Source organism: Phocoena sinus, chromosome 20 (genome assembly GCF_008692025.1).
Source record: "Phocoena sinus isolate mPhoSin1 chromosome 20, mPhoSin1.pri, whole genome shotgun sequence".
In the NCBI taxonomy this organism is placed as follows: Eukaryota; Metazoa; Chordata; class Mammalia; order Artiodactyla; family Phocoenidae; genus Phocoena; species Phocoena sinus.
Window position 1 is genome coordinate 29,234,037 of NC_045782.1, and position 14,669 is coordinate 29,248,705.

Consider the following 14,669-nt stretch of genomic DNA (forward strand, 5'->3'; position numbering starts at 1 on the left):
TGTGTGAAGGTTTACTTCTGGACTCTCTCTTCTATTGGTCTATATGTTGTCTTTAGGCCAGTACCACATTGTTTTGATTACTGTAGATTTGTAGTAAGTTTGAAATTAGGAAGTGTGAGTCTTCCAACTTTCTTACTCTTTTTCAGGATTGTTTCGGCTATTCAAGGTTCCTTGAGATTCCATATGAATTTTAGGATGGATTTTCTATTTCTGTGAAAAACATCATTGGGATTTTGATACAAGTTGCATTAAACCTGTAAATCAATGTAGTATTTACATATTAACAATATTAAGTGTTCCAATCCATGAACATGGGGTGTCTTTCCATTTATTTATATCTTTAATTTCTTTCAACAATGTTTTGTAGTTTTCATTGTACAAGTCTTTCACCTCTTTAGTTAATTCCTAAGTTTGTATTCTTTTTTTTTTTTTTTTTATTAAACATCTTTATTGGGGTATAATTGCTTTACAATGGTGTGTTAGTTTCCGCTTTACAACAAAGTGAATCAGCCATACATATACATATGTTCCCATATGTCTTCCCTCTTGCGTCTCCCTCCCTCCCACTCTCCCCATCCCACCCTTCCAGGCTGTCACAAAGCACCGAGCTAATATCCCTGTGCCTTGCGGCTGCTTCCCCCCAGCTATCCACCTTACTACGTTTGTTAGTGTGAATATGTCCATGACTCTCTCTCGCCCTGTCAAAACTCACCCCTCCCCCTCCCCATACCCTCAAGTCTGTTCTCCAGTAGGTCTGCGTCTCTATTCCTATCTTACCCCTAGGTTCTTCATGACACCTTTTTCCCTTAAATTCCATATATATGTGTTAGCATACGGTATTTGTCTTTTTCTTTCTGACTTACTTCACTCTGTATGACAGACTCTAGGTCTATCCATCTCATTACAAATAGCTCAATTTCATTTCTTTTTAAGGCTGAGTAATATTCCATTGTGTATATGTGCCACATCTTCTTTATGTATTCTTTTTGATGCAATTGTAAATGGAATTATTTCATGATTTCCTTTTTAGATTTTCATTATTATTGTATAGGAATAAAACTGATTTTTGTATGTTTGTTTTGTATTCCAGAACTTTACTGAGTTTGTTTATTAGTTCTGACAGTGGTGTATATGGAACCTTTATTTCTACATACAAGATTATGTCATCTGCAAATTGAGATAATTTTACTTCTTCTTTTCCAATTTGGATGCTTTTTTTTTTTCTTATTCATTTGCCCTTCTAGAACTTATAATCCTATGCAGAATTTAAGTGGCAAAATTGGGCATCCTTTTCTTGTTCTTTACACTTTCATTTTACAGATGTGGAAATTGGACTCAGAGAGGGGCAGTTACTCACCCAAAGTTACCCAGCAAGTTCATAGCAAAGCAGGAACTGGTGCCCAAATCTCAACTTCTGGTCCAGTGTTCTTTCCTTTATACTGGGTTGCCAGAATTAAGGATTGCTAGTTATGGAAAGGAGACAATATGAGTCTCTTATTCTAAGTTCAGTTAGAATATTTTTATATCAATTATTCATAATAGATAATAGTCTTGAGGAGAAATTTTAGTATTATGGGATTTTCTACTATTTTGATTTGTAACTCTGAACTTTTTCATCTAATGTATGTAACCTAAATGTTTACTTATGTTTCAGAATGTCATTATTCTTCTTTGTATTTCTTCAGTGCAGTTACAGTTGGAACTGATATGTTGGAATTGGACTGCCATATCACAAAAGATGAAGAAGTTGTAGTGTCACATGATGAGAATCTAAAGAGATCAACTGGAGTCAATGTAAACATCTCTGATCTCAAGTACTGTGTAAGTGAAAATGCATGATAAACTAATAATTAGTAGATATTAGGGCCTGTAGGATTTTTATAAACAGTGAGTGCCAGATAACACATCAATAAGTAATAATAAAAAAAGATAGTGTTTAAATAATGAATGTCAAAGGAAAGTTAAAAAACGATTCTGACTTACAGTGAGGATTTGTATTTATTACGTACATCTGTGGAGACTTATTTTGATAACTATTTCAACAAAATTACCAAAGTCCTCAAATGTAAAACTACTGGAGTTCAATTTATTTGACATATTCTACAATTTATTTGATTCAGATTAAATATATGAATTAGTTTTAGTCTTCAGGTATAGGAAAGAACCCTTTAAAAATCTGATTTTAGTAGTTACATGCTCATTATAGTAAATACTAATAAATGGAGGGAAAAATAATGCCTAATTCTACTACCTAAAAAAAACTTACGTTAACAGGATACTATCTGTATGTGTACCCTGAACGTTTTTTACATAATTATGTTCTCATTGTATATTATTTATATTGTATTTTTAAACGCTCTAACATTATGGCATGATACACATTTTTTCCTTTTCTTTTTTTAATAGACTTTTATTTTTTAGTACAGTTACAGATTCACAACAAAATTGATCAGAAAATATAGAGATTTCCCACATACTTTCTGACCTCACATAGGTACAGCCTCCCTCCACTATCAACATCCTGCACCAGAGTGGTACATTTGTTACAACTGATGAATGTACACTGATACAGCATCATCACCCAAAATTCATAGTTTACATTAGGATTTATTTTCGGTGTTGTACATTCTATGGGTTTTGACATGACATTCATGAAAATGACATGAGTCCACTAATATAATGTCATACAACATAGTTTCACTGCCCTAAAAATCCTCTGTACTCTGCCTATTCATCCTTCCTGCCCCCAACCCCTGACAATCACTAATCTTTTTACTGTCTCCATAGTTTTGCTTTTTCCAAAATGTCATATAGTTGGAATCACACAGTATTTAGTCTTTTCAGATTCTATGCTTATTTTTCATAAACATTTCAGATGACTGAAGTTATTCCATTGAGTGGATATATAGTTGTCTTTAACCACTCCTCTGTTGTTGGGCATTTGAATTAGTTCTCAGTTTTCACCATTATAAATAACACTGCACTGAACATCTATATGTGTAAAGATAAAGTTTTCTCTATGTTTAAAATTATTTCCCTATATTAACTCTCAGCAAGGAAATTATTGGGTAAAAGATTAGGAACATTATAGTTTCTTGATATATATTGAAAGTTGCTATTGCCAGCTTGCTCTTTTAAAGTGTTTAAAAGATTTTTTATATCTGATATTAAAAGAATTCCAAGTTTGCCACACCCTTACCATCTAGGGGCATTATAATTATACCAAGAATTTCCTAATTTGCTAGATTAAATTTTAATTAGCATTTGCTTATTAGTGAGTTTAAAGATTCTCCTTTATGTTTTTTTCCCCTTTGAATTGTCTATTCCTGACATTTGTCTACTGAGATCTTTGTGTATTTATTATTGACAAATGGTCCATATTAGACAGTACAGATTTCTTGTAGGTCATGAAAGTAAGTAATTATATGGTCAGTTTGCTGTTGGGGATGTTCTACTAATGAGTTTTCTATATAAACATTTGTAGTGTTTCATTTTTGTGTTTTTCAAGAAGCAAATCTTTATGTCTTAATGTAAGACACTAAAATACTTTTATTTTTTGAGAGCTAACTTTTTTCAGTCATATCTTTTAAAGGAACTCCCACCTTACCTTGGAAAACTGGATGTCTCATTTCAAAAAGGTAATGATTTACATTTGCAGATTAAACATTTACACTAAAGTGTATTCATTTATGCTGAGAATTAGAAGTACATGTGCATTATCTTGTGATAAGAAGTTCCAACTAAAAGTATTACCCTCAAAGCTTGTTTGCTCAGGCCTACAAATCTGAAATCTTGATAGTCATCTGACCCTGAGATTATGATGCCCAAAGATTTAACTGACTCATTCTATCTAAATTTATATACAGTTCATTTAAGCCTGAATATTAATTACAAGAAACACATACTTCTAAAGCTTGTATACTTCTAAAGCTTCAAATTCTAGAATATTACTATAACTTGTAGTACATAATCCAACGTAAATAAGAAGAATAAATGAAAATAAATTGAAGCGACCCCTTTCAGATCCTTACTGATTCTATAATTTTTTCATTCTGTGTTATTTAGCTACTCCATATTTTAAATTATTAAGAGTATTCCATTACTCAAATAAACCATCCATTTCTCAGTCATCTTCACTTTTTAATCACCAGCATAGCAGTTTTTTTTTTTTCTTTTGAGGGAACATTTTGCACAAAGAGATATGTCCCTTGGCCCAATGTGTTAGTTATGTTAGGATGGAACATGTTAGGATGGAAAATACACAACCTCAAGATACAGGTGCTGAGCTACCTCACCTTCACAATTCAGCCTCATGTTTTGAATGATTTACATGTAACTCAGGAAAAGTGCAAAATGCTCATGTGATGGTCCTTGGTATGGCTTGCATATAGTTGAAACCTTGGTTAAGCCAAGGATATATTGATATTAATTTTCAAAAGAACTGTAACTGCTCTGTGAGCTAAATTTAAAATTGGCTGGTATAATTTCTCCTTGATTGAGAAACCTTAGAAAGCCAGATAAAAATCAGAAAACCGTTTGCATCAGTTATTTCTATGGGACGTTTCGATCTGATGTTTGTTTGACTTTGCCTTCTAGATAAGTATCATTAAGCTTTTATTGATTTGAGGAAACACCTTTTATTCTTATAATCAGTAGGATTATACTTGCAAAGCTATTCAATATTGGTGTCAGTTGTGGACTTGGGAAGGTTAAGAAAATTTCATAAGTGAAGTTTTTCCTAGTTTTCCCTTTGTAGAGAGCAAAGCCAAAGCCTCACAAAGATTATGAGATGCTTTGAGAAAAAAATATATTTTAATTTTTTTCCTGGTTTTATATCTACCACATAGTCATAAAAGTTTTGAACTTGAAGAGACCTTTGAAACCATCTAATCCTGTCTCCTCCTGTTACAGGAAGGAAACAGAGTCCTAAAGATGTAAATGAACTTGATTAAGGTTGTACAACAAATAAATGACAGTGTCCTAAAGATGTAAATGAACTTGATTAAGGTTGTACAACAAATAAATGACAGAAACTAGGTCTTCTTGCCAGGCCAGTGTTCAGCTATCTATACTGCCTCTCTGCAGAATCTCTTCAAATCCCATATTAGTGGCAATGCCACATACTCTCAAATTTAATAATTAACTTTTGTTCATATTGTATTCAACTCATATCATAATTAACTTAAAGACTATGCCTCCAATGTGAAGTTTACTGCATCTGAAACAGACTAATATATAGTACTGTAAAAACTTGACTCAGATTAGGCAGAAAGTCGTTCATTTTTTTACTCTTCTATTCCCCTTCTTGGAACTCTTGTTTTCTTTAAATACTGGAGGGAGGAGGAGGAGAGAGAGAGAGAGAGAGAGAGAGAGAGAGTCAGTCAACTCTCAGAGGAATACAAATTTCAGGCCTCTTGCTTTCTTTGTGGTTCACAACTTAACTGGAGAAGAATTAAGTTTTTTCGTTTAAAATATGCTTCGGGGCTTCCCTGGTGGCGCAGTGGTCGGGTGTCCGCCTGCCGATGCGGGGGGGGCGCGGGTTCGTGCCCCGGTCCGGGAGGATCCCGCGTGCCGTGGAGCGGCTGGGCCCGTGAGCCATGGCCGCTGGGCCTGCGCGTCCGGAGCCTGTGCTCCGCAGCGGGAGAGGCCGCGGCAGTGAGAGGAGATGCTTCGATGTGCCACAGGCTACATTAAAAAGGAAACTTAAAGAAGGAACGTAAAAATGTGTTAACCAAAGGGTTTGTTATTATCTATCCTGCTTACTTGAAAGCAACCTCTTTTTCATGGAAAATACATAATTTGGATAATCAGAGTTGACTATGGTGATAAGTTTTAAAGTTCTAGCATGCTCCAGAGTTACTTCACTTGTTCCATCACCCAACACATCCTATGGCATACTCCTAGTCTAACGTTCTTATTTTCCTGTTATTTTCCTCTTTCCCTTTTGGTAGTATTTCCCAGCTGGTTATTCTCTGCCCAAAACAATACTGGGACAACTTCTTCCTCCAACTCTTTTTCTATACTCTCTGCTGTCCAAGTCATCTAATTTAAATACCTTTACATCACTTTAGCACACATTTTCCTCTTAGCACATTTTTATTTCCCCCACTGTTTGATGCAATATTATTCTTATTGTGTGATATGTCATTTTGCTGTTCCAGAGTTAGTTTTGTCTGTTTGATCTCTTTCTAGGTTGATCCTTGCATACATCTTGCTTGGGTGTGAATAGCTATTGCCCATGGTAATTCTTTTGACTGCAAAATTAATTTTTCCACACTTAATAAGCTAACAAAATTTTTATTTAACTAGAATCGCATCGTCTGAATAGAGCTCTCTATAGTGATAGAAATATTCTACACTTGCACTGTCTGATACAAGAGTCAATAGCCACATGTGACTACTAAGCTCTTGAAATGTGGCTAGTGCACCTGCGTAACTGAATTTTAAATTTTATTTCATTTTAATTCAAATAGCCCTGTGTGGCTAGTGGCTACCCTATTGGACTGTGCAGATAGAACGTCATGTTCAGACTTTTTAGGTTATATGTAACAGAAACCAGTTTACACTAGCTTAAGGGGAAAAAAGACATATATTTTATCATTAACTCTCTAAGATGTGGTGGATCTGATATTAAACATTTTTGGATCCTTGGGTACAAAAAAGGACTCTTCTGGCTTTATTCCATTGTTCTGCTTCTCTTGGGTCTTATGGATTTGGGCCATGTGGCAGGAACATGATCACTGATAACTGTAAATTCACATCCTGCCTGTACTGTGACCCCAGGGAAAGGAAAAGTTCTAGAGAAAGACACTGATTGGCCCAACTTGGATCATGTGTCCATCTTGAACTATTCACTGTGGACAGAGAGATAGGCTATTATGATTGGCCAGACCTAGGTCATATGCCTACTGTGAGAGTAAGTGGGGAGTGGGTCATGTTTTTGACAGCTCAACCAGAACAATTTGGAATGAAGGAGATGCAGTTTTCCAAGGGAAGGAAGGATGCTAGGTAGGTAAAAACAATAGCTAATTTTTTTTTAATATATACATTTATTTATTTATTTACTCTTGGCTGCGTGGGTCTTCATTGCTGTGCGTAGGCTTTCTCTAGTTTCGGTGAGAGGGGGCTACTCTTCATTGCAGTGTGCAGGCTTCTCATTGCGGTGGCTTCTCTTGTTGTGGATCACAGGTTCTAGGTGCGCTGGCTTCAGTAGTTCTGGGACTCGGGCTCAGTAGTTGTGGCTCGTGGATCTAGAGCGCAGCCTCAGTAGTTGTGGCACAATGGCTTAGTTGCTTCACGGCATGTGGGATCTTCCCAGACCAGGGTTTGAACGCAGGCGGATTCTTAACCACTGCGCCACCAGGGAGGTCCCAATAGCTAAATTTTTATGTATTAACAATAATTAACTTTTATAGTTCAGGGACTTCCCTGGTGGCGCAGTGGTTAAGAATCCGCCTGCCAATGCAGGGTGACACGGCTTCGATCCCTGCTCCGGGAAGATCCCATATGCCGTGAAGCAGCTAAAGCCCTGTGCTACAACTACTGAGCCTGTGCTCTAGAGCCTGCAAGCCACAACTACTGAGCCCGTATGCCACAACTACTGAAGCCTGTGCGCCTAGAACCCATGCCTCACAACAAGAGAAGCCACTGCAATGAGAAGCCCACACACCGCAATGAAGAGTAGCCCTGCTCGAAGCAACTAGAGAAACCCTGTGAGCAGCAACGAAGACCCAATGCAGACAAAAATAAATAAATAATTTTAAATTAAGTTTTATAGTTCAATTCTGTAGTTTAAGTCCAAACTCTTTGAGTTTTAAGTACTTGACATCCATCTCAGGATAGTTTGCTGTATGTTTTTTAATCTGGATTTTTTAAAAAAATTATTTATTTTTAGCTGCATTGGGCCGTCGTTGCTGCTCGTGGGCTTTCTCTAGTTGCGGTATGTGGGCTCCTCATTGCGGTGGCTTCTCTTGTGGAGCACGGGCTCCAGGTGTGTGGGCTTCAGTCGTTGTGGCACGTGGTCTCAGTAGTTGTGGCTCGTGGGCTCTAGAGCGCAGGCTCAGTAGTTGTGGCGCATGGGCTTAGTTGCTCCGCTGCATGTGAGATCTTCCCAGACCAGGGATCGAACCCATGTAACCCTGCATTAGCAGGCGGATTCTTAACCACTGCTCCACCAGGGAAGCCCTCAAGATAGTTTAAGAAAAGTTTATTGAAAAGAATTTATTTCTTCTCAAAACTAAAAAGTTTAGAGGTTATATGCCTTCAAACATAACTGATTCCAGTTGCTCAAGCAATAATTTGTCTCTTATCTCCATTTCTTGGGTCTACTTTCATCGATGTTAGCTTTGTTCTCAGGCACACCTTCTCCACATAAAGATGGACCTCTGATAACATCAAAAGTACATGATCCATTCAGCTGAGGATTTCAGACAACATCACCTGTGGTCCATATTGTTATGTTTAAAAGGTCATGTGCTTTCTCTGTGGCCAGGGAGGCAAAGCCAAATGATTGACAGTCCCATCAGAATGACCCAGAGCCCTATCTGAATTACAAGGGGTAGTAAAAAGGCAATAAGAATAGAATACAGAACAGACAAAACAGTAACAGATTTTTTCTTTTTTTTTTCCCCCATTCACATCCTGCTTTTCACATGAGTCTTTATTAAAAAAAAGTTTTCTGACATGGATTTAATTTACATTTTTTTGATATGCTTCTTTGTTTTGATTTGTTGTACAATGAAGATGAAATAAAGGATCTTTCACCATTTTGTTATTCACAGATTAGTGGAATTGACGTTTCAGGTGGAAGGGGAAATTTTATAATCGTTATATAGTATGTATAGTATATTATATGTGATTAGTGATTAGAGTGATTAGAGGCAAAAGGAACTAGGGAAAGAATAAAGAAAATGACCCTCAGGAAATAAAAAGAATGTTTAAAATCCTCTTCTGATTTTTTCATGATTCAGTTTTCTTTGAATAACTGCATTGATATAATTCTTCAACCCATTACTGATTAGCATGTATTTCCCTTGCCGAAACATATTCTCAATCTCTGAAAAATTCAATGATGATGTCACAGCAAAACTTTAGAAACAATCTCAGTATCCACTAGTAGGGTCAAGGGGATGAAAAAAATTTTTTTCTTCTATCCTTTTAGGTTCTCAGCTGGACTCTGTAACAAAAAAAGAGATTAACAAGAGAAAAACAGAAGTTTATTAATATGTATGTGTCATAGGAGAAACTCAGGGATAAGTTTTTCAAAGGCATGGCTAGAACTTGAGTTTATATAGCATCTTAAACAAATATACAAAACAAACAAAAAAAACCCAATAAATTTTCAGAGAAGTAACAAGACAAAGGAAAAGGACTTTGAGTGTCCAGGGTGGCAAATTGTGGACAGGTAAATATATAGGGGATTAGTGGAAGATAAAGGCTAGTCAGTAGTTTGTTATGTAGAGTCCTTTGGTGCTGACAAGGGTCAAGGGTTGCTGTTGATTAATTTTTGTATAATTTAAGTCTTATTTTTAGGCAGATAGGGGAAGAGCAGAGAGCTTTTCTTGTATCTGCTGCTTCTCAATTGCATTCACTTCAAAATAATCCTTATGCCAAAATGGCATATTTTGCAGGGGCAAACTATGTTCCCCTTCAAGGGGAATGGTTAAATTTTAAAAATTAAATTGTTGTATAGCTACTCAGTGGAGTATTTTAAAACCTTTTTAAATAATAATTACAGAATAGGATCAGTGGATTATATCAATGTCAATATCATGGTCATGATATTGTACTGTAGTTTTGCAAGAGGTTACCATTGGGGAATCTGGGTAAAGCCTGCACAGATCTCTGTATTATTTCTTACAACTGCATGTGAATCTACAGTTATCTCAAAAAATTTAATGGAAAAAAATTTTAATCATAATCATAAATATAGCATATTAACATGCAATACTTATTTTTACTTATGTGGAAAAATCAGCTTAAAATCTGAAGGGACCCTATATTATAACTCTAATTAGATTATGCATAGGAAGAAAAGAGGAGAGAAGATACACCAAATGATCACAATGGTTTTATCTAAGTTGTTGGATTTTTAGACGATTTTTCTTTTCTTCTTTATATTTTTCATCATTTTGTAAGTGTCCTACTATGACTACATACTATAACTTTTCTAATCATCAAAAAACTGTAAGTTATCTTTTAAAAATACATTTAAAAATCTTGCTTTCTCAGCATGCCAGTGTGAAGGAAAAGATAACCGAATTCCATTACTGAAGGAAGTTTTTGAGGCCTTTCCTAACACTCCTATTAACATCGATATCAAAGTCAACAACAATTTGCTGATTAAGAAGGTACTTAAGGCATTGTGTCCTCTGAGTGTGTTGCATCCGATTTCATCCAAACTAAATAAGGCTAGAGTAGGTGCCTGCATAGATTGATAATGTTCAAGGAAATGTGATACTCTAGGGATCAGTATTGTTTCAAATACTGCCCTGGTAGAAGACATCACTGTACTGTAGGAAAGTCTGTTTCAGAGTGACTTGTCATGTCGCAGGCATGGATAAAAGCGAGCTTCTGTGAACCCATCGCTCTGGCATTTACCTAATTAACTTCTAGTTTCACTTGTTTCACTTGTACTTAGTTTATAGCAAATTACTAAACAGTTGTATTCTATTAAATAAATCATATAATGGTAAAATGTAATTTCTTGTACTTTATAAAATAATCTGAATTTGTGTATCAGTTCTTCCAAAATTTTATAGTATACACTGGCAGATAGTCAGTTGTAATCCATTTTTTAAGTGAAATCATGTAAGTGGATTTACAAATAGGCACATGCATAAAATTTTGAATTTTCACATGTAGGTTTCAGAGTTGGTGAAGCAGTACAGACGAGAACACATAACAGTGTGGGGTAATGCCAGTTATGAAATTGTAGAAAAGTGCTACAAAGAGGTAAGCTTCATAAATGATACAGAATGATCTATTTTTGTTGCTGTTGTGTATCTTTAAATGTTAAGTAAATACAGTAATAATTTTTTTAATATCTTTATTTCATAGCCTTGATGCAAAGGCAGACGGTACTGGATGGAAGCAACTAACCAGAAATTTACGAATAAAGATGATGAATTTATAGATAATGGATTTAGTAGAGATAGTGGACCTTGCAATTTAAGTTCAATATAATTGGACTGGCTCACAGAATTATTATTTTCACATGGTAATATTAGTTGTTTGCCAACATTTTATTAATTTTATTATGTATACTATAAAACAAAATATGATATCTATGTTTTAGTGTCTAGTTTTTGTTTGTTAGTTAATCAAAATTTTTTGTGTAATTTTGAATGAAGGAAAGTATTTAGTCCTTCAACTCTATAGCTCAAGCTTTCTTTACCGTACCTCCCAAATAGAATTAATTAAATTAACATGATTTTCAGGTAGTATATAAAAGTAGGGCCATCCACCAACTGAAATTTTTCTGTTTGAAGAAAATATATCTATAAAAAATTACGTTGATATAGTTTGAAATGGTACACTAAGGCTCTATAAGCAAATTTAGCTATATAATCAGCTAAGAGGATTTGAAATTCAAAGTGTTAAAAGACCTTAAACACTGAAGATTCTCTTTCAGAATACAAGTGATAGTGCAGAAGGAATATCATGACACAAGTAGTAATTCTAAAATACAAAGAATCCGGGCTTCCCTGGTGGCGCAGTGGTTGAGAGTCCGTCTGCCGATGCAGGGGACGCAGGTTCGTGCCCCGGTCTGGGAAGATCCCACACACATGCTGCGGAGCGGCTGGGCCCGTGAGCCGTGGCCGCTGAGCCTGCGCGTCCAGAGCCTGTGCTCCGCAGTGGGAGAGGCCACAACAGTGAGAGGCCCACGTACCGCAAAAAAAAAAAAAAAAAAAAAAAATACAAAGAATTCTTTTGAGAAGGCGTTCCTTCCTAGCAAAGAAGGCAAAAGCATAGATTCAAGAACCATTACAATTAAAAGTACAATTAAAAGTAATGAGGCTCTCATTAAGGCAAGTAAGTTTTATTTATGTGCAGCAGGCTCTGTGAGATCCCAAGGTATCTGTGTACAAAAGGAGAGAACAGAATAATCAATGGGCTGAGTGGCTTCAGGTCTCCAACAATTTAGGACTGAGACTTCCATAACCATTGTCTGATAATATTTTCACATGTCATTAGAAGGGAGATAGTATACTGGAGGCTTCATGACCGGTTGATCTTTTTACATCATTCAAAAAATTTTTTCAAATTAAAAAATAGTGATAATAGCAAATGCTAGAGAAGAAGAGGACAAACTGGATCTCACCTGCGCTGCTGGTGGGAATGTAAAATAGAACAGCCACTCTCTTAATTAGCTGGGTAGTTTCTTACAAAACTAAGCATATACTTATCATATTAACCAGCAATCTTACTCTTGGGCATTTATCTCAGAAAAATGAAAACTATGCACACAAAAACCTATACATGAATGTTTATAGCAGATTTATTCACAATACCAAAAGCCTAGAAATGAGCCAAATGCCCTTCAGTGAGTACGTGGCTGAACAAGCTAACACATCCATACAATGTAATACTATTCAGCAGTAACGGGGAATGAATTACTGGCACATGCAACAACCTGGATGGTCCTAGAAGGCATTTTGCTTAGTGAAAAAAATTAACCTCAAATGGTTATATGATTACATTTATATAACATTCTCAAGACTACAGACATGTAGAGCAGATTCGTGGCTCCCAGAAGACAGGGACTGGGTGTGGGTGCAAATACAAAGAAGTAGCAGGAGGGAGTTTCTGTGTGGTGATGGAACAGTTCTGTACCTTGATTGTGGTGGAGGTTACACAGATCTATACATGGGTTAAAATTGCATCGAACTATATACACATGCACAAATGAGCACAGGTTTTAAAAATGGTGAAAACCGAATAAGGTCTACAGTCTAACTAACAGTAATATATCAGTGTCAATTCCTGGTTTTGATACATCTGGCTACATCAAATTTTACCATTTGGGGCAGCTGGGTTAAGGATATACAAGACTCTACTGTATTTTTTTTTTTTTTTTTTGCCGTATGCGGGCCTCTCACTGCTGTGGCCTCTCCCATTGCGGAGCACAGGCTCCGGACGCGCAGGCTCAGCGGCCATGGCTCACGGGCCCAGCCGCTCCGTGGCATGTGGGATCTTCCCGGACCAGGGCACGAACCCGTGTCCCCTGCATCGGCAGGCGGACTCTCAACCACTGCGCCACCAGGGAAGCCCTCTACTGTATTTTTATAACTTCCTGTGACTCTATAATTATTTCAAAATTAAAAGTAAGTTCACTTTTGGTCCAGAATCACAGAACTTTTCCCTTGATTCACATACTTTTCTAGAAGCCTCTGGCTTTCTGTCATTTTAGAATTTAAAAACTCCAAAATTTTCAGCAGCAATTTTCAAACACCGCAGTAAGAATGTCTCAACAATAATTGTCATTCGTATTATGAACATGCTATATAATTAAGTCATGTATCTTTTACAATTCTTAAAGTATGATTTATGAGAATTTCATATTAGCTCTTTAATTCCCAGATGCTAGAAACTAAGAATATAAAAATAAAAGAAAGTGGGGGACACAGTGGTGCTGGGAAAAATATGTGGCACTTATTCTCATCTAATGACTTTTTATTCACTCCTACTTAATGCAGTTGTTTTTATCCTTGGCTGTGTATTGGAATTACCGGAATTGTTTCAAAAAATACTAATGCCTGGGTGCCATTCCAGATATTCTAACTGAATACAGGGACAACCAGTTATTATGCCAGCGGTATGCCAGCATACCGCTCCTAGCCCTCTCCTACCAGTGACCTTGCATGGCTCTCCAGAGGTACCAGTTACTGTTTTTAGTTCTCTGGTTCCAAAGTTGCATAAGTTTTGAGGGTCAGCCCCTAGCCCTATTTCCTCCTATGAGCTCTGTTATTCTTAGTGTATGAATTTGCATAAATCAAAGTTCTTTTCAGGGACTTGTATACTGTGTTGCAGCTGGAACACCTGTATATAAATAAACTGAAAATATTACAAAGCAGCATGTGAACTTAGGAGCAAAAGAAGTCCTCAAAAAAAAAAAAAAAAAAAAAAAAAGAAGTCCTCAAACTTATTTACTCCATTTTTAAAAAATAAAGACGTAGGTAATTTAGAGCTAATATTGAAAATAAATTATGTTTTTGCATGATTTTTTCAATATGTTACTTTTATTCAGAAATATTCAAATTTATTATAATGTTTATTTGTTTTAAAGACAGACATAGGAGGAGCTGGAGGAGGCGGGTATGGGGAGCTGTTTACTGGGTACAGAGTTTCAGTTTTGCAAGATGAAAAGAGTTCACATATATATGAAGCTTGCAGTTGAAGGGTTTGGGGATCTTGATGAACACATTTTGTAATAGAAACTTAGAAGGGTGGTTAGAATCTTGGACTAGTTTACAAAGTCCTATTTACATTTGAAAATATGTATATGTAGCTGAAAGGTCATATTTTCAACACCATTAATATATATCTATATTCATATCTGTATCATATACTTTTTAAAAATTTATTATATATATGGTTATTGAATATGTAGAAGGTTACTGAATATTTTATTTCTTTATCTTGTTCCATTAAACTTGGTATGTTTAACC

General features: G+C 36.0%; 1 protein-coding gene across 1 annotated transcript in view; it reads left to right on the forward strand.

Annotated features, from left to right (window-relative positions):
• Window positions 1–14,669, forward strand: part of GDPD1 (glycerophosphodiester phosphodiesterase domain containing 1) — a 44,419-nt gene that overhangs the window by 23,502 nt on the left and 6,248 nt on the right. Inside the window, 4 exon segments of the mRNA XM_032615042.1 lie at window positions 1,686–1,821; window positions 3,593–3,638; window positions 10,231–10,349; window positions 10,864–10,953. Of these exon segments, the coding sequence (XP_032470933.1) occupies window positions 1,686–1,821; window positions 3,593–3,638; window positions 10,231–10,349; window positions 10,864–10,953 (391 nt within the window).